Here is a 17,534-nt window from a genome sequence, read left to right as displayed (position 1 = left end):
ATTCCTGGCATGGGGAGCCCTGGGTTCAGGGGGAATGTAAGTCTATTCGAGACGGTCTATGGTGAATTGCTTTACCCCGCGGTTACTCAGGAGTATCGGCGAGTTGCATATTCTGAAACAAAGGACATCTGGAAGTCATTTTCGATTTGGTCTGTTTGGAAAAATTCGAACTATGAAAATCCCGCTCAGAAAGGCTTCACAGTCCGCTGAAACCTCGGCGGTTGACGCGTAAACTTCTCCGGCTGGTCTCTAGCTCCATCTTTCCAATAGTCAAACTCCATCCACGCATTCTCAGGCATCTGTGCCTCAGTCGCCTCTAAAAATTCCCCAAGATCAGGACAGAGCGGGACAACACCCGTCTCAAGCACATACTGATCCCAGAGCTTAAGCAACTGCTTCAACTTCTCCGGCTCGGCATCTGACAGATCGTGAATCTCCCCAGGATCCTGCACGAGATTATACAACTGCCACTTCTCCGGACCCTTAGGCTTAGGAATAAAAACGATCTTCCAGTCCGCACAACGCAGCGCAGCCCGTCCACACGTCTCCCAGCCCTGAATAAACTCGGCCGGATGGATCCGCTCCGCCTGACCCACTGCCCAGGGGTGGAAACTTCGTCCGCGCATCTCAACAATCTCACGACCCTGGTACGTCGGCGCTGGGTGCTTGATCCCCGCCATATCCAATATAGACGGTGCCAGGTCCATAACCGTGGCGAACTGATCCGTGATCCCGCCCTTACCGGCCGAAACGTCTACAGGGCTGATATTGAAGTTCGCAGGGAAGCGACAGGTAAATGGGACACGCACGCCACCCTCGGTGGTATACGCTTTATACAGACGCGACGGGGCAGTAGCAGCCTGTGCCCAGCGGGGCCCGTACCAGATAAACGAGTTCCCGTTCCCGAGGTTCTCCAAGCTGTTATCGTAGTATTTCTGCAGATGGGGCATAACGCCGTTCTGGACCATGGGATAGGCCTCGTAGGCGGCGCCTTCGGCACCGTTATCCGACATGAAACACACGAATGTGTTATCCAGCTCGTCAATCGACCGAAGGTACTCGACTACCTTCCCAACATTTGAATCAATGCACTCGACCATCCCGGCAAACACCTCCATCGCCACCGCGGACTTTTTCTTCTCCTCCGCGCTGTATTCATCCCACTCCTTGACTTCCTCCGCTTGCACCGGGTGCGGCTCGACGTCGTCGCGCACCATCCCCAGCTCCTTTAAACGCTGTAGCCGCTTCGCGCGGAGCACATCGGGGCCTTCGTCGTATACACCGCGGTAGTGGTCGATGTACTCGCGCGGGGCTTGCAACGGCCAATGCGGCGCTGTGAAGGGGAGGTATGCAAAGAACGGACGGTCACCTTGTCCATCAGGGCCGTCGCTGCCGCCGCTCGCTTTCCATTCTTTCAGGTAATCTACCATCTTGTCGCCGTAGCCATCGGACGAGTACCAGCCCTCTGGGAGGTGGCGCACGTACTCGCCGTCCTCCATGTGCAGGGCGATGTAGCTGGCCTCGATGAAGGTCGGGCACTGGTCCTGGTCTTTTAACTCCGGCTCGTAGGCATAGTGGTTTGAGCAGGCGGGTAAGTGCGCGAATGAGCGCTCGAACCCTCGCTTGTGTGGGGAGCGCTCTGGAGTTAGGCCCAAGTGCCACTTGCCCGACATGATGGTGTGATATCCCCCGTCGCGTAGGATCTCGGGGAGTGCCACGACCCGCTCGTTGAGGTAGCCCTCGTACCCGGGCATGCCGCGCTGGGGCGCGGTGCTCATGGATGATCCTTTAGGTCCGTTCTGGCCGGAGATGTTGGTCCATTCGATTAGATTGCCCAGACCGGCGATGTGGTGGTCTGTGCCGGTCATGATCATGGCGCGCGTGGGACTGGGTGTTGTGAGTTTAACTGAGAGATGATAATCTCAGGGAAACTTACGAGCATGCTGCCGCTGCATGGAAGTCAGTAAATCGGAGTCCCTCTCTGGCGATTTGGTCGATGTTGGGCGTGCGGATTTCTCCGCCGAAACAGCCTACATCGGAGAAACCTAGGTCATCGGCGACTATGACGAGGAAATTGGGACGTTTTGCCATTTTGAAGGAAAATAGAGAAGATGAGGGGCTTAAGGGGTGAGTGACACGCCATGGTTATATCTCCGTAACCACAAAGGAAATCGCCAATCGGCCATCGGCCATCGGCTCGAAATGCGGGGAATTTGAACTCCACATTTGATCGACGGTGCCCAGGTGGACTTGGAAGCCAATCAGATGGGAAATCACGCAATGTCCTGGAAGTATAACAAAATAAGAAAACAAGAAAATGAGAAAATACCAAAATACAAAATACAAAATACAAAATACCACCCTGGAAGTCACGCAACCCCCAATGACATAATCCACTTATCCGGGGTTCTCCACGTCCAGAAACAGCTCTCTACCCGACCCGTTTTCCCTCTTTTGGATCTATGACAGTTCTGATTCAATAGTTTACATCTACACTTGTCCCAATGCAATGGCTATATCTTCCACATCCCTGCCCACCTCCAGTGCATATACATATAGCCCCATCCATATATTGCCATTCTCTAATTGGTACAACACTCTGAATACTTGGTGGAACTCAACACCCACAATCTCCTACTCGCAGCTCGCCCAAACACCACAGTTAGAGCCTCCAGACCCAGCTCATATAATGGAAACAACACGGCCACCAAGACCCCACTGGCGCATATACTGGTTCGCTCTCGTACTCTGCTGCGGCGGAGCTTTGTTCGGTTATGACTCTGGAGTAATTGGTGAGTGACAACTACATACATACCTACCTATCCAACCCAGCATTCCAGTCCCATCCAATCCATACAAATTCATACTAACATCCCACAGGCGGCGTCCTAACCTTCCAAACCTTCGCAACCTCATTCTCAATCCACCCTTCAGAAAAAACCCGCACGAGCGCAATCGCCGTCGGAATCCAACAAGCCGGCGCCTTCGCCGGCTGTTTCCTAATCTGGCCAATAACAAACCGCCACGGACGCCGTCTCGCCATGGGCCTATGTTCTCTAATCTTCAGCGTGGGCGTAATCCTCGAGACGGTCGACTCGCATTCCCTCCCTCTATTCTACGTCGGACGGGTAATCTGCGGGCTCGGCATTGGCGGGTCTGCAACCGTCATCCCCATCTACATGTCGGAGATGAGCCCGAAGGAAATCCGGGGCCAGTTGGGGAGTTGTTACCAGCTCACGTACACGGTTGGGATCCTTGTTTCGTACTGGGTTGATTATGGGGTGAAGGGGATGGGAGACGAGGCTGGGCCGCGGCAGTGGCAGATTCCTGTGGGGTTGCAGCTTGTGCCTGGTGTTCTGATGGGGGTTGGGATGTTTGGTGTTAAGGAGAGTGTGCGGTGGTTACTGGGTGTTGGGAGGGAGGCCGAGGCGTGGGAGTGTCTTGTTTGGATTCGGGGTGGGGAGGGGGAGGGGGTTCGGGGGGAGTTTGAGGATATGAGGAGGGGGTTGGAGGAGGAGAGGGATGAGAGGGATGGGTTTCGGGTTTGGGAGTTGGTTGAAGCGGGGAATTTGAAGAGGATGGGGATTGCGGGTGGACTGTTTCTTGCGCAGCAGTCGACGGGGTCGACGGCGTTGGCATATTTCGGGCCGCAGTTTTTTGAGTTGCTTGTTGGGGATGGGGATCGGACGCTTTTGTTGACGGGGATTTTTGGCGCGATCAAGGTCGTTGCTTGTTTGGTTTTCGTGGTGTTTTTGTCGGATCGTTTTGGGAGACGGCCTTTGTTGGCGGGTGGTGCGGGCTTTATGGCGGTTTGTATGATTGCCACTGCGGCGGTCGTGAAGACTTACCCTCAGCCTGGTGATGGGACGGTTACTTCTTCCGGGATTGCCACGGTTGCCCTGATATACCTCGATATCATCGCTTACAACTTCAGTTGGGGTCCATTGCCGTGGCCGTGTGCGAGTGAGATCTTCCCTACGCGCATTCGGGAGCCTGGTGTTGCGTTCGGTGTTGGATCGCAGTGGTTGTTCAATTTTGTCTGGAGTTTCTCAACCCCGTATATCCAGGAGAGCCTAGGATGGGGTACATTCTTGCTCTTTGGCCTGCTGGATGTGGTGATTGTGGGCTTTACTTACTTCTGTCTGAAGGAGACAGCCGGCAAGTCTCTCGAGGAGATTAACGGAATGTTTGATGCTCGTCCGGATGCTGAGCATGGGTGGAAAGATCCTTTGGATGATGCTACTGCACCACAGGTACCTGATGAAAGGTATCAGGATGCGCAGATCGAGAATGTCGAATCGGTATCCAAGCATCGGACTGCACATGTCGAGTCGACCGGACGGTCTTGAGTTTAGGCTAGATAGTTCTATTTTCCTATCATAAAGACCTATCGATAGAAACCAATTCATTTCCACCTGCCATGTAATAGAAGATACATCTCAAGGCAATTGCCCACAGCAACAATCCACCCCCTAGCCAATCGCCCTCAAGGCAGCTAGAACTGAGAATCAAACGCAGTAATATCAAAGAAGCTTCCGTTTACTCAAGCCGGAGTCAAAACGCCAGACACCCTCCAGTTCCCACACTGGATCGCAATTCAAAGGTTTCAGAAATCCACATTCAACGCCAGACAGACCTGCTGCCCCCGATTACCTCCACATAAAAGGTCGTTATCACATAACATCAACTTCCGTTCAACTCACACATTGATCAAGTCATCAAAGGATGCATCCTCTGCCGAGAAGGAATAAGACCCCTCCGAGACAAGCGAAGCCTCCGACTCGCGCCGCATCTGCTGCTCAAACGCCTCCGCCGCGGCCGCGGCCGCCGGCTCAAGCTGCAGAGGATCATCAAAGCCAAACGACATCGCCGTCGGCGCGGGCGCAGACGCAGACACAGGCACCGAAGCCGTAACCGGAGCCGGGGTAGGTTCGAGCGGGGAAACAGAAACAGAGGGGTTATCTGGGATTCTGACAGGCGATTCCGGCAGCGTCCCCGCCGACGGGGCGCCATCTTTATCGGTAATTTTCTTGACCATCTGTGCGAGATGGAGCTTAATCGGCTCATCCCCACACTGAGCATGTTTCAGCACCTCATTCTTCAGACCCAGGATCTCGGAGCGCAGTCGGGCGATCTCCGCAATCAACTGTTCCTTCTTCTCGGACTGCTCCTTGAAGCTGAACTCGAGGTGCTGGGTGTGCTCTTTCTTTTTCTGGCGACACTTGCTTGCGGCGAGACGGTTGCGCTCGAGGAACTTTGCGCGCTTGGCGCGTTCGTGTGGGGCGTCGTCGAGATCTGGGCTGAGGCTTGCTGCGGCAGTCTTGTATTCGCGCACGCGCCGGCGTTTGCTCGCGGTTTCCATCATGTCGAGGGACAGATCACCCCCTTGATCATCGTATGGGGGTGGGGTTGGTTGGCCATTGCGGACCTGAGCATTTTTGAGGTCCCGCTCGAGTGCGGAATTGGCAAAGGCTGCCGAGTCGGCTTTGTCCCAACCGGCCATTGGGGAAACTGGGCTCAGACCCCAGAGTTGGTCGTCGTCTGGAATAGGAAGACCTAGGAAATCGCCAGAGAAGGAATTTGTGAATGGTGGATCGATGATATTTGCAAGGCCTAACCCTGATGATAGGCCTGTCACAGATTTGAGGTTGGTAGACATGTCAAGGAAGCTTTAGAGAAACTTTTGTTCCTTCTAAAACATGGAAGAGTAGAGAAAGTAAGAGCAAGGGAAGGTAAAGACAGACTCTCTTGCCCTAATAGCCCTAACCAAAATTCAACTGAGAACCTTGGAAAGTCTTCACACTCTTTCTGATTCACCGATTCACCGATTTACTCATTCACGGGAGAAGATGGTTTGGTCGGTGCCTGAAGCAGCGTATTGAGTCCAGGTGCGGTCGACCTGGTTAGAGCCACGGTCGGACAAGACTTCCTGCGGTCCAGAAGATCCGGGCGAATGGCACAGATTGAAGGATGTTTTTAGTGTCACCATGGGAAAGACTTAAGGAAGAGTTAAGGAAGAGTTAAGAGTTTATAAGGAAATAGGAATAGTAAAGAAGAATAAAGAATGGTAAAAAGGATGGATTTTTATGCTGCCAAACCACCCCCCTTCAGACCTAGAACCCTCCAAAACCCAGACCCTTCGAATAAAAACAATCAAGGTAACAGATAGAAACAAAAAGAATGGGTATCCAACGGGATTCAATGCCGTCAAGGGAAAACCAGGGTTGGGCTGGTGGGGAATGTCCAGGGAAGTATAGAGCTTCTTCTAGAATGCCAATCAGAGACCAGCTCATATGAAAACAGGGAAAACAGTAAAGGGAAACAAAACAAGGCTATTCCCTGCCCACCACATACCGTCCACGAGTCCAGTGTTGCAGCTGTCGGTGTATAAAGTGCCAATTATTGAGCAATAACCCCGCCACGCGTTGATCCTGAATGTCCTTTTCCACCTCTGTTAAGGTCTCCCGAATCTCTTGCCCCCGGGGCCCGAGGAGGAGCGGTCCAAACACCCGCACCAAATCTTGGAACTTCGGACTTGCCACTGGATCACGGAGCTCCATCCCGGCATCTTGGGCATCGGTGTCTGCAGTCACCGCCATGGAAAGTAGCCCAAATACCGAACAGATCAGATCGCGCTGCATCTCAGGAGCAAGAGCAATGAGCGCAAGACATATAAGCTGCACTCGGGCAGCAGTCGATGGGCTCGCCTCAGAGATACAGTCTGGCACCCGGAGGAGATGCGATTGATCTGGAATCGAATGATAGTACATGTCCCTCAAAACGCGGTAGAGCCGGACACTCCCGAGAATCCCGTCTGGAAGCCCCGCCAGCACGGCCTTCAAGGCCCAGGCCACACTCAGCACGGGCGCCGAGTCCTCACGGAGCTGGGGCATGGCAACCACACGCATGGTAAGGGAAATATTACACTCTTCTTTCTCAGCCTCGATCACTTGGCCAGCAAAGTGGTCATATAGGCGAATGGCGGTTTTCAGATCGCCGGGCTGGATGAAGATCTCGGGAGTGTCAAGACCTGCAGGAACCCGGGTCAGTCAAAGTCATGACGTAGAAGACGCCGCCACCAACCATATTTATGCAGAAACATCAGCGTTGCCACAATGTACGCGGGCAACTGCGCGGGACAGGGGGCCAAGTCTGTCAGCATCAGATAGCCATGCCCTCCAAGACGGGACAAAGTCTCGATCGATCTGCCCTGCAACGAAGTCATCGGATTGGGACGGTGCATATTCGCGAACGTTTTCATCCGCCGCAGCTTAGGAGCTGGCGCCAAGGGGGTGGTGTCGGCCTCCAAACTGGATCGCACCTTGCGAACTTTGCCCAACAATCCAAATCCACGACGACTCGTGCCCGGTTCCTCCATGGGCGGATTGCTCTCTGGTGCTAGAATCTAGTCAGTGGCAACCCATGCACAAGTAGGGACAACCGTACGTGGACTTGGAGTATCTTCACCTGGAATGGAAAGCGGGATACTAAACTGAGCTGCCATCCGGTTGAAGGCTGAGGTGGCCTTGGCTGAGTCAAGCGTGCTACTCCAGCTTGTTTGGCTGTTGGCCAAACTTGCCCTCCGGGAGCCCGGAGGTTCGGGCTCGGGCTCGACGACTGGTTCGATTGTGTCGAACTCGGTCTCGGCGATAGGCTCCAGCGTCCCTTCAGACGCCCTTGATGATTCCTCTCGGCTCGTGCCGGTACTATGTCTCGAGGCGCCCGACTTTCCCTGTCGCGCGTCGGTGGCCTTCTCATCCGAGAACGGGTCCGAGCCTTCGGGGGCATGAGTGTTGGCATTGGGGCTACTATCAGGGGAATGCAGCATCAGTCCCGGCCATCCCCAATCCTCCATAGGTTCCTGAATAGGCATCGCGATGTGCTGGGCAGGGTCTCGGCACACAGTATCCTCAGTCTGGCTGGACTCCTGAGAATGGGTCGTCTGAGTGCTGACCTTCCGCCCCTCCTGCGGTTCGTCGAACCTGACAGACTTGCCTGTAGTTGTGGATGGCTCACCAGCAGCGGTATCTGGTTCAAAGGGATTGGAGGACAAAGGTTTCGACTTCGGCCTCTCTTTGCGGCTACCCTCCTGCGCAGCTTGAGGTTGTGTCTCTGTGATGGGCTCATCTTCCTGGGATAAGCTGCCGCGCAAGCGGGCAACCATTCTCTTCAGACGCTTGGTGCCATTCTTAGACCGAGGAAGCGGGCCAGTGTCTTGGGCGTGTTGGGCATTCGACCCAGTTTCCGCATTGTCAACGGGGGCTACTGTGGCAGAGCCATGTGGCTTGTTCGCAGCGCTGGATCCCGCCTCAGTTGTAGGCTCATTGCGTTGTAGTTCATTCGAAGCGGATTCTGGCTGAGGCTTCAATGGATCTCCCTCAGAAGCTAGACGCCGTCGTGGCCAGGCAGCACGAGATGCGGCAGGGTCAGGTGTCTCAGATCTGGACCGGAACACAGTTTTGAGACGCCGCATGATTATGTTTAGATAATGTATATGAGAGGAAGAGATGGTGATGAAGTAAGGACTAGCATGGAGGCCCGGGAAGTGACTTGGTCAAGGTCTCCTGGAGGAAGGAGCTTAGATAGACGAGGAAGCTACGCCTTACCTTATATAGCCAACCTTCAATGTTGGAAGAACAATAGTTAAGATAATGCTTCAAATTGACATTCAAATCTCCCAGGTCTATTTCCGTGCCAGCACTGCTCGGCAATAAAAAAAACAAAAGAGAACACCGGTTTTGGAAACAATGTCATTACCTCTGTACATTCGTAAAGTCCAAAATCAAAACAACCCAGGACATGGAGTCATAGCCTCGCCGGGCCCATGTGCTCCCCAGGCAATTCATGTTAACTTCTGAGGTTTCCCTCAGAACAGGATCAAAACGCCGGAACCATGCAAAAGTGAATATGTATGGGAAAAATCACGTATCTCAACTCGAGGCCGATCATGCTTCCTCGTTCTCACCCTCGAGAAGAATGTAGTGCAGGATATCACTCAGAGTCAGAACGCCCTTGAGCTTGAAGTGCTCATCCACGACGACAAGACGATGCACTCGCGATTTGCGAATAGTATCAAAGATCGTATCTAGTCCATCATTCAATGAACATGTGTAGATACCCGGGAAACCCTGCGCAGGAGATAAGTATCAAACTAATACCACCAGGAACGGAAGAGACATACCGGAGAACGTTTCTTCAATGCTTCCCCGACTGTAAGACTCAAGTCATCGTAGAAACCGCCCTTAATCAAGGTAATAACATCAACCGACTCGAATACGTTATACACCACGCCTTCCGAGTTCACAATCGGCACACTGGATATGCTGCGTTCGACCAAAATATGGATGACATCAATGACCGGGGTATCCATCGAAGCCGTGGCAACGTTATCATACGATCCAAGCAAGAGCTCACCCAGCGGACGACGCAGCTGCTGCGTATCGGGGACATTGACGGCGACGAATTTCAGGATGCGGTATTGCGTAATGACGCTGAGAACGTGGGGCCGCTCGGTCTGGCTATCGCTGGTAACGAGGGGGATACGGCGGGCGCGCGATTCCAGCATGCGCCGACAGGCATCGTAGAGAGGGCGCTCCGGGTCGATGGAGACGGTCTCCGGCGGCGCCACGCCTAGCGCCTTTTCAACTTCTGTATGTTCCCGTTAGCTGCGGGGTGTACCTGCAGGAACGCGGGCGACACGGGGGCCCAACGCACCTCGCAAACTGTCCAGGCGGAACTGATCAATCTGGTCCAGCGCCGCGGGGTTCTGGAAATAGTATTGGATGACATTGATGTAGTCGGAGGTGGTCAGAAGACCTGCGAATTTGGACGCTTTGGAGTCCCACAACGGAGCTGAAACGATGCCTGTACCTCCCGATTCCCGGGTTCACAGTCAGCTGGAGTTCGGCAATTTGGTTGCAAGGGAGAAAATCGCGAAAAATCCGTACCGTTTTGAATCAGAATGTTCAGACTCTCCTTGACGGAAAGCGACGTATCGAAGATGATGAGTCGGAAGCTGAGCGGCAGGACATCGTAGGAGTTTCGGGCCTTGAGGAAATCGCGAATGGCACGCTGTTTGCGTGTTAGTCAAGATCTGGATATGGCCAGGTGATCTGGTGACTGGTGAACCCATGCCGAAACACGTTCACAATGTCCGATCCCCATAGTGTCCAACGTCAGATATAAAGAGGGGTTTCCCCTCTTTGGAAAAGCAAAAGGGGCAAGACTTACAAGGCCCTGTCGCTCTTCCCGATCGATCGCTCGCTCGGAGGCCATTGGGGGGCGTAGGTACGAGGATGGGCTGCACGAAAGCCGCGTGACCAGAGTTGAAGGTCCCGAGTCGAGGATCTTCCGCCTTTCGATATGTGGGGGTGGGATCCTACGCAACCAGATTGAAGTTAATACGTAGAGCTTAAAGGAGATTAAACGGAATAATTTACATGTATTATTTTTCAATTTCATATCAGATTATCATATTCAATTATTTTATACGAGTGAGGGGCAATACGCGGACTATACGGGGACATTCAGATGATTGTCCAACGATGGTGGGAGCTCCAAGATATACCGCCTCATATACCGCCTTTTGATTCTGCCCATTCTAACGGTTGAAAACTCCCCCCACATTTTTCCTCTTTCTGGTTTGCAACGACACAGGAAGTGATGTCCTTACGGTGTTTAGATCCGACCTTGCAATGCTTCAATTTGATCCAGCACGACATGGTGGAGCTTTGCAAGGCTCGCAATTGCTAGACACTCCTATTGGCTTGGCACCGCAGACCTTCGTTGAAGTTGAAATGCAAGTTCTGACCTCTTCGCTTGTTGAACTTACACCCTGTTTTGTCGAGACGGCTGTTATTAAAGCAGATAGCATGGGAGCTGCGCGCCTGTCAGGACAGAGGATGCGCCGGTATTTGTTTTTCGGTACTGCGCTGGGTAATGACCGTCTCTATGTCGCCCAGGAAAAGGCTGGACTCATTCGGCACATGCCCGCCTGAACTTCAGGTCTACTTCCATATGTCTGCATCTCACCACATTAATATTAACCGATGTATCTTACTCCCTCACATCGATAACAACAAGCGTTCATTCTCCAGCATACATTGTCCTAGTAGACTAAGGTTGCTCTGAACTGGTCATGAGCCTATTAAGAAGGCCTTCATCATCAGCGGGCTGTTCTCCATCGAGACGATACTGTCATGAAGGACCGAACACACCGCCCCAACAAGCCCAGCCAAGCGCTTTCCGCGACATGGATATATACCGGTGACATCGACACATGCTTTTCGAACATCAAAATATTGGCCCCAGACGTGCTAGAACCTCCCCGTCCATGGACTCATAACGTCTAGGAAAATCTTCCATCTGAACTGGCAATTGGGGCAGCCACCGACTTCCGGATGTAGAGCACAATATCCGAAAACATCTCCTTATCAGGGCCAAACTCATGCAGCTCATAACCCTCCATCATTGCTCTGACTCGCGAAGAGTCAGGATCGGTGCTGGTGAGGGTATTAACTGACTGAACAGGAGAGGGCAGAAGATGACATGATACTCACAACCCTTGCTCAAGTCCATCGCAAAACGCGACTCGACACCAAATAATCACGGCAGGACGGGAAATGTCTGCGATAATCTCCTTGGAAGGCACATTCGATGCTATCGAGAGCACGATCGAGTGCTCGTCCACCTCGAGCCAGCCACGCGGATCTTCAATCATCTCGATGCCGGCCTCGTCCAGAATCTTCTCGTCTACCTCGCTGTAAGCTGGTTCTTGTGAATAACATAAGACTTTTTCTTTATTGTCTCTTTCTTTCAACCATTCCATGATGGTAACGAGAAGCGCATGCTGAGATGCGGATCGACACCCATCCTCCGTGTACAGACTGCCATCCTCATTGAAATATTGGCGGGACATCGTGCCAAGAGAAAACGCGATCACCTTGTTAATATCATGATTCTTTGCAGAAGATGATAGAATTGTCTTGAGATTTTCACACGCTGGGCTCTCTTTCCATTCTTGGGCCTTGTCTTGGAAGGTCTTTGTGACCACTCCAAAGTCCTCCAGGGGGCCACGCCGTGGAATGATTGTCTCAGTCTTGCTATCCCATTCGTATGTCCGATGCATGAGCTTGATTGGGCAGGGCCTCCAATGGGAGAGGGGGTAATCTCTCCGTTTAACCTCGTTTCTGAGGGATGCTCGACAGTCATAAGAGAGGACCAGTTCCTTGCTGAATGATATCAGTTCTCTTCATAGCACAGATGTAGCTATCAACGGCAATGTACTCACTACACGTATTCGATATCAGTATTGTCAACCTGCCATTGCCTAACCTTTCCCTTCTCAACCTCGCATTCAACAACCGCGCCGGTTATGTCTTTCGTAAGTATTTTGTCACCTAGGGCTGGGTCTTGCTTGATCTGATCCCATATATCTTGGATTAAAGCCTTGGTGAATAAGGGCACTCCGGATTCGTAGAGTCTGTCGATAATTTCTACCGCCTCCTCCAGGGTTGGGGCCTCGCCAGGTTCAGCCAAGCGACAACGCGTATATCTGTAGTCAAGGTCTAACCGCGAGACTCTTTCGGCCGAGGGCTCTGAATTGGTTATGTCGCCCATGTTCGCGATGTGGCTATACCTAAGCACTTTTGGATGGCTTTCAGGACTTTGGAAGTTGGAAAAGAAGTTAGTATTTTATTTTGGGGCAGTACTTGTAATATAGCCATTGCGGCTGGCGCCTAAGCCAGCGCATCCATCACACTTGCACCTACATATCACATGCGGGGCGCGTCCACTAATACCTATTACTCGGGGGCGTTTTTTGTGATTTCTAAGATACTATTACAGGTAGCCCCTGAGGGGAGAGAAAGCGCTTAAAGAAATGAAACACGTTTCTATACCCCCCAACTGTCTACATAAAGACACCTAGAATACCCAGAGAGACACCTGGCCTAACTTCTCACGCGTTCCCTTGGAAAGGTGGCTCATCCTTCGTCCTCCTGATATAGACCACAACCTGCCTAAACTGTAATCCCTCAGATTCAAATGCATGTTCGACGTACCCCTCCATCATTTTCATCGTGCGTTCCGAGTCAGGGTCAAGCCTAGCATGCATCCACGTTAGCGTTGGAACCAAGCCCCATAGGAGACATCAAACCAATTCAACACAACACTCACAAACGATCATTATTCGTTTCTTCAACTTCCAACCAGATCACAATAGCAGGTCTAGCAATATCCGCGATGATATGCTTCACGGGTATGTTAGCTGCTATGGAAAGCACAATCGACTGCTCATCGACCTTGAGAAAGCCGTCCGGATCATCAACAACTTGGAACCCGACATCGTGAAGGATTCGCCTATCGACGTCGGTGTATTCCGGATCCTGCGCGTAGCAGGAGAGCTCTTTCTCATCCAGCCCGTTTGTTTCCAGCCAGTTCTTTACGGTAATCAGCAACGCGTGTTGGACCGCAGAGTTGTATCTGTATGGTCGGGACAGGCTACCGCAGGCAAGCCCGACGACGTTGTTGATCTTGTGGCCTTCGGCTTCTTTCAGGATCTCCTCGAAATTCGCACGGGTCACGCTTTCTTCCCAGGACACACACTTTCTTTTGAAGATATCCCGCGCGAACTCGTAGCCCCGGACTTTTTCTTGGTCCACTGGGTATACCTGGTGTGTCACTCGCAGTGGGGTGAGGGCCGAAGCTCTAGTGCAGTCGTCAAGGATACTTTTTTGCACGTCCAATTTGAGTTTCTCTGGATGATTGTATTCTATGGCAAGGTCCTTGCTAGATGGTATTAGCTCTCGTTGTAACAGACCTACCAGTAGGTAAATAAAGCGCGAGGTGAACAACTTACTAGATGTAGGTGCATTCCCGTTTGAGATGAAACTTGTCACGGAAGCGATGCCCTAAATTCACCGTACCTTCGAAACTAACGCCGGTGAGGGACCTGACGGTGATTTTGTCCCCCTTGGTTCGTTTGGTCCTCACCTGCTCTCCGAGCTCTTGGAGCGCCTCTTTGGTAAAGAATGACCTGCCAGATTTAGACCATCGGTCTATAAGCTCCGTTGCCTCCTCTTTTGTTATCAGCAGTTCACTGGGATTGGCCAAGTCGGTTGAAGTGTTCGTCAAAACTGAATCCGGCTTATGTTTCAAACGCAAAGGACGTGATCTCACTGCAAGCATAGTGGTAGTAGTTGAAATAAGTCTTGAAGAAATCAGTATCTGGGTTGGTGGTCAAGAATCTCCTGAGGACCCAGCTCCGTATTTATACACTCCGGAGGAACACAGTTAGAAATCGCATGTCATAACATCTAATAGTACATAGTAAGTGCATCACATCCTCTATTATATCTACGTGGCAGATTTGCATCCACCCGGTAAGCAGTCCGTGTCCAAGTGTTTCAGTTATTCCTGTTCCTGGTGTTGTTTGGACGATAATCTGCGAGATATGACTTCGCAACAAATAGGCTGATAGCAGAGAGCCCTTAGACCGAATACCTACAAGAAAACAGGGGTGAGAAATGACTCAAAACTACCAATCATCTGAATAACCCCGTGGCAGCCTCGCGGACAACACACTCAGCCCTATACTAGAAGGATTAGAGAACCGGGAGACTCGAGAATCGTCGTGTACCCTGCGCCACGTAGTCACAGGTATAGCACAAGAGATAAAGAAAGTGTGATGCTGGAGGAATGGGCGAATGTGAGTGGATAATGTGGAAAGGCGAAACTCTCAATGAGTTGGCAAGAGCCATCCGTTGTTCTCTCGCCTCATATTAATCGAGGCCATATATACATGGCCATCCACGCAAAGGCAACACGAAGGAACCGACAACGTGTTGATATACAGGAATCATTGGACAGGTGAGGTCAACGAGCCTTTCCAATCGACCTGTAGACGACGTGTTGAACTGTCGTTAAAGAGGCTGCTCGTGACTAGTAAATCTAAAACTACCAAGGAGGACGAGAGAAGCAAACCCGAATGAAATCATGGCTATCATATGGTATGGCTCTAAAAGATAAATATCGAGAGGCAAAAAGAGAAGAGAACTAACCAAAAAGGAAACCATGTAACGCCGCCGCAGCCATGCAAGGTATCATCGCGAAGCACATTTTATCCAAATTCCAGACCAGCCAGAACCTGATCCCTTGGGAGGTAAATACATGAGAGAAGTGTAAGAGACGAATGGAAGCCCAACGAAGCTCAGGACCGAATATCCGTAGCTGGGCCTAGAGGTGTCCGTGTAACTTGAATCGGTAGATGCATGTGTGGTCAGCACCCCAATTTGAAGTCACTCGGAAGACAACCTTGTCCACACGGATGGTTGACACATCGACGATGGTGTTAAGCTTGAATGCCTGCGCGTAGTCCGGGCTGTGGAGGTCGTACTCGACTTTCCCGATGCGGTAGAAGTTGGGGCCGAGAATTGGGTCGTCTGAGTAAGCGCTTGGAGGCTCGAAGGGGTTGCTCCGTCGCAATAGATCCATCACCAACGCGTGAAGCGAACCGATTCCAGGGATCAGGAACCCTCCAAGTCCAGTTTCGCGGGATGAAGGGGCCTGTGTTGACGGCGGTTCTTGTGTTACCGTCGCATCCCCGAAGAGTTTCATGAAGCCAACCCGGCCAGGTCTAGCCTCGGGGGTTGGTTTGGCTTTGACTGGTGCTTTGTGGGGGTTTACTTTGAAGCGTGCCCACACTTCGATTGTTCGAGGGGCCGCCTCTGGTTCGAGAGAAGCGCCCACCGGAATGTGCTCAACTATCAATTCTTCTGCCACGATGTCGCGGCCGAGAAGTACAGACAGCTGGCTCGTTCCATTTCTAGGGGCACTGCACCAGCAGTCGCCCACCTCTTCCCACGTGGTAAGCGCAGACATGGGAGATTGCGGTGACCGGATGGGACGCCTGGACACAAATGAACTCGCCCAGAGAAGTGCTCGGAGAGAAGCACCCTGTTTGGGACCCAAAGTCGGTGAAGTTTTCGCCGGGTCAATCATTGCCCCCAATGCCACCGAGAGGAAATTTACCTTATGGACCGGTTTTCGATGGAGGCTCGCATCCGTGGGCGTCGAGTCATGAGCGTTGGAAAGTGACAATTCTGACCGAGCCGAGCTGACCTCATTCGACAAGGATGACATCTGAGCGTCCATTTTGGATACCTGGCTCCGAATGCTATGGAGAACATCCGGTTTAATTATGGTCATGTTCGAGGAGGAATCCCAATCCAGAGCACCATGATCTAGATAATCGCGAAGCTTCGCGGCAATCAGGGGCACGAAAATAAAGCTCAGGAACAAAAGCAAATAGAACGCAGCCCGAATCCAGCTTTTTCGGCGTACCTCGGTGGGAGGTTCATTTTCATGGCGACTCTGTGGCTCCTGGCGTCGGGACCGCACTGCTCCTAGCCATCGACGTAAAAAGCTTTCCTTGGGGACATCGGGCTCGAAATTGTTATATATTGCCGGATCAAACTTGACATCCTCTTCGTCCTCCTCGAGAACATTAGCCAGGCCAGAAATTCGTCGAGGGGGCGCTGTGATATTGCGTCCATGTTTGCTTGGTCGTGTTCTTTGTAGATCATCTTCGTTAATATCACGTTCCAGATTCCAAGACGCCACAGAGGCATTATCAACAGAGCTGTGGCGGAATGGCGAACTGCTACCCAGAGGACTACGAATGTGAGGAGATCCCATCCGTTGAAGCGGCGATGGATAAAGCGGAGAGTTCGATAAGTGGCGTTGCAGTGGAGGTTGGGCGTCAGGACTAGAGTCTGTAGATACCGAATGCGGAACAGGAGGCGAAGGGGTTTTATCGGAGTGTTCATCTGCTGCATTATGCAGCGACTGCTGGAGCTGGGTCTGGTCGGGTGTTGGCTCACGCTTTGACTGGCGTGCCTGGGGGGCTTGGTTCTTCTTTGTGGCGGCTGTTCGCCTCCGAGCAACATCAAGCTGGGCATTGAGTGTTCCAGCTATCTGATCAATCCCAATGTTGGGCCGCATGGACATGCGCTGAGGTAATCCTGTGGTAGTAGCAGCGCCATAGTTGAAGGATGCTTGGACTGGAACACCGGGCAAAACAGGCCCTTGCGCACGGTCGAGTATGGACTCAAATTCTGGGTCCTGATGTGGCCGTTGAGGAGTCGCGCCAGCCCGGCGTGTAACACGTTTGGGCGGCATCTGTACTTTTGACCTCTAGACTTGATTTCAAAGATAATACTTTGTTCTTGTTTGTGTCTAGTTGAGATATCAGCTTTGGACTGGAAGGGTAAAGCAAAACAAACCCAGACAATGGGATATGGTCAATATATCAATTGGAACCTTGGAAATACCAAACAACGATTGAAACCGAACATCGACACCTTCATGTATCAAGACAATGCGACATGAACTGGAAACGGTGTCACGAGAATGGAATAGTGCAAGTATGGCGGACCAGGGCCAATGCCACAAGTATTGACAAGAAAAGAAAAAGGACAATAATTCAGACTTACCACAGAACAGATTGAAAATGCCGACTCCGAAAGGCTGTGTGT

The 17,534-nt window shown here is 51.9% G+C and overlaps 8 protein-coding genes across 8 annotated transcripts; 2 read left to right on the top strand and 6 right to left on the bottom strand.

The window, feature by feature from the left end:
• Window positions 1–185: 185 nt before the first annotated feature.
• Window positions 186–2,091, bottom strand: N7525_007295 (arylsulfatase; the record flags this gene model as incomplete). The annotated part of the gene is made up of 2 exons (XM_002567828.1): window positions 186–1,887; window positions 1,937–2,091. 2 exons carry the CDS (start codon window positions 2,089–2,091, stop codon window positions 186–188), a joined length of 1,857 nt encoding a protein of 618 aa, XP_002567874.1.
• Window positions 2,092–2,485: 394 nt separating this feature from the next.
• Window positions 2,486–4,349, top strand: N7525_007294 (sugar porter family MFS transporter; the record flags this gene model as incomplete). The annotated part of the gene is made up of 2 exons (XM_002567827.2): window positions 2,486–2,792; window positions 2,881–4,349. Coding segments are annotated over 2 exons (1,776 nt in total), but the record flags the coding sequence as incomplete, so codon positions are not given.
• A 350-nt stretch (window positions 4,350–4,699) lies between these two features.
• atfB (bZIP transcription factor atfB) lies at window positions 4,700–5,659 on the bottom strand (the record flags this gene model as incomplete). The annotated part of the gene is made up of 1 exon (XM_002567826.1): window positions 4,700–5,659. The coding sequence occupies one exon, from the start codon at window positions 5,657–5,659 to the stop codon at window positions 4,700–4,702; it is 960 nt and encodes a 319-aa protein (XP_002567872.1).
• A 673-nt stretch (window positions 5,660–6,332) lies between these two features.
• Window positions 6,333–8,473, bottom strand: N7525_007292 (uncharacterized protein; the record flags this gene model as incomplete). Its single annotated transcript, XM_002567825.1, has 3 exons — window positions 6,333–7,030; window positions 7,084–7,398; window positions 7,447–8,473. The coding sequence occupies 3 exons, from the start codon at window positions 8,471–8,473 to the stop codon at window positions 6,333–6,335; spliced, it is 2,040 nt and encodes a 679-aa protein (XP_002567871.1).
• Window positions 8,474–8,945: 472 nt separating this feature from the next.
• snf4 (AMP-activated serine/threonine-protein kinase regulatory subunit SNF4) lies at window positions 8,946–10,275 on the bottom strand (the record flags this gene model as incomplete). The annotated part of the gene is made up of 5 exons (XM_061213970.1): window positions 8,946–9,128; window positions 9,182–9,648; window positions 9,715–9,864; window positions 9,948–10,071; window positions 10,231–10,275. 5 exons carry the CDS (start codon window positions 10,273–10,275, stop codon window positions 8,946–8,948), a joined length of 969 nt encoding a protein of 322 aa, XP_061068401.1.
• Window positions 10,276–10,694: 419 nt separating this feature from the next.
• On the top strand, window positions 10,695–10,997 carry N7525_007290 (uncharacterized protein; the record flags this gene model as incomplete). Its single annotated transcript, XM_002567823.1, has 1 exon — window positions 10,695–10,997. The coding sequence occupies one exon, from the start codon at window positions 10,695–10,697 to the stop codon at window positions 10,995–10,997; it is 303 nt and encodes a 100-aa protein (XP_002567869.1).
• Window positions 10,998–11,347: 350 nt separating this feature from the next.
• Window positions 11,348–14,187, bottom strand: N7525_007289 (uncharacterized protein; the record flags this gene model as incomplete). The annotated part of the gene is made up of 6 exons (XM_002567822.2): window positions 11,348–11,501; window positions 11,559–12,230; window positions 12,290–12,664; window positions 13,062–13,103; window positions 13,177–13,788; window positions 13,859–14,187. 6 exons carry the CDS (start codon window positions 14,185–14,187, stop codon window positions 11,348–11,350), a joined length of 2,184 nt encoding a protein of 727 aa, XP_002567868.2.
• Window positions 14,188–15,234: 1,047 nt separating this feature from the next.
• On the bottom strand, window positions 15,235–17,178 carry N7525_007288 (uncharacterized protein; the record flags this gene model as incomplete). The annotated part of the gene is made up of 1 exon (XM_002567820.1): window positions 15,235–17,178. One exon carries the CDS (start codon window positions 17,176–17,178, stop codon window positions 15,235–15,237), a length of 1,944 nt encoding a protein of 647 aa, XP_002567866.1.
• Window positions 17,179–17,534: the final 356 nt, after the last annotated feature.

The sequence above is a fragment of the Penicillium rubens genome, assembly GCF_028828025.1.
Source record: "Penicillium rubens strain IBT 27055 chromosome Unknown utg000003l_segment0_segment0, whole genome shotgun sequence".
Classification (NCBI taxonomy): Eukaryota; Fungi; Ascomycota; class Eurotiomycetes; order Eurotiales; family Aspergillaceae; genus Penicillium; species Penicillium rubens.
The sequence above is the reverse complement of the archived record's forward strand: the minus strand, read 5'-3'. Positions and strand labels throughout refer to the sequence as shown.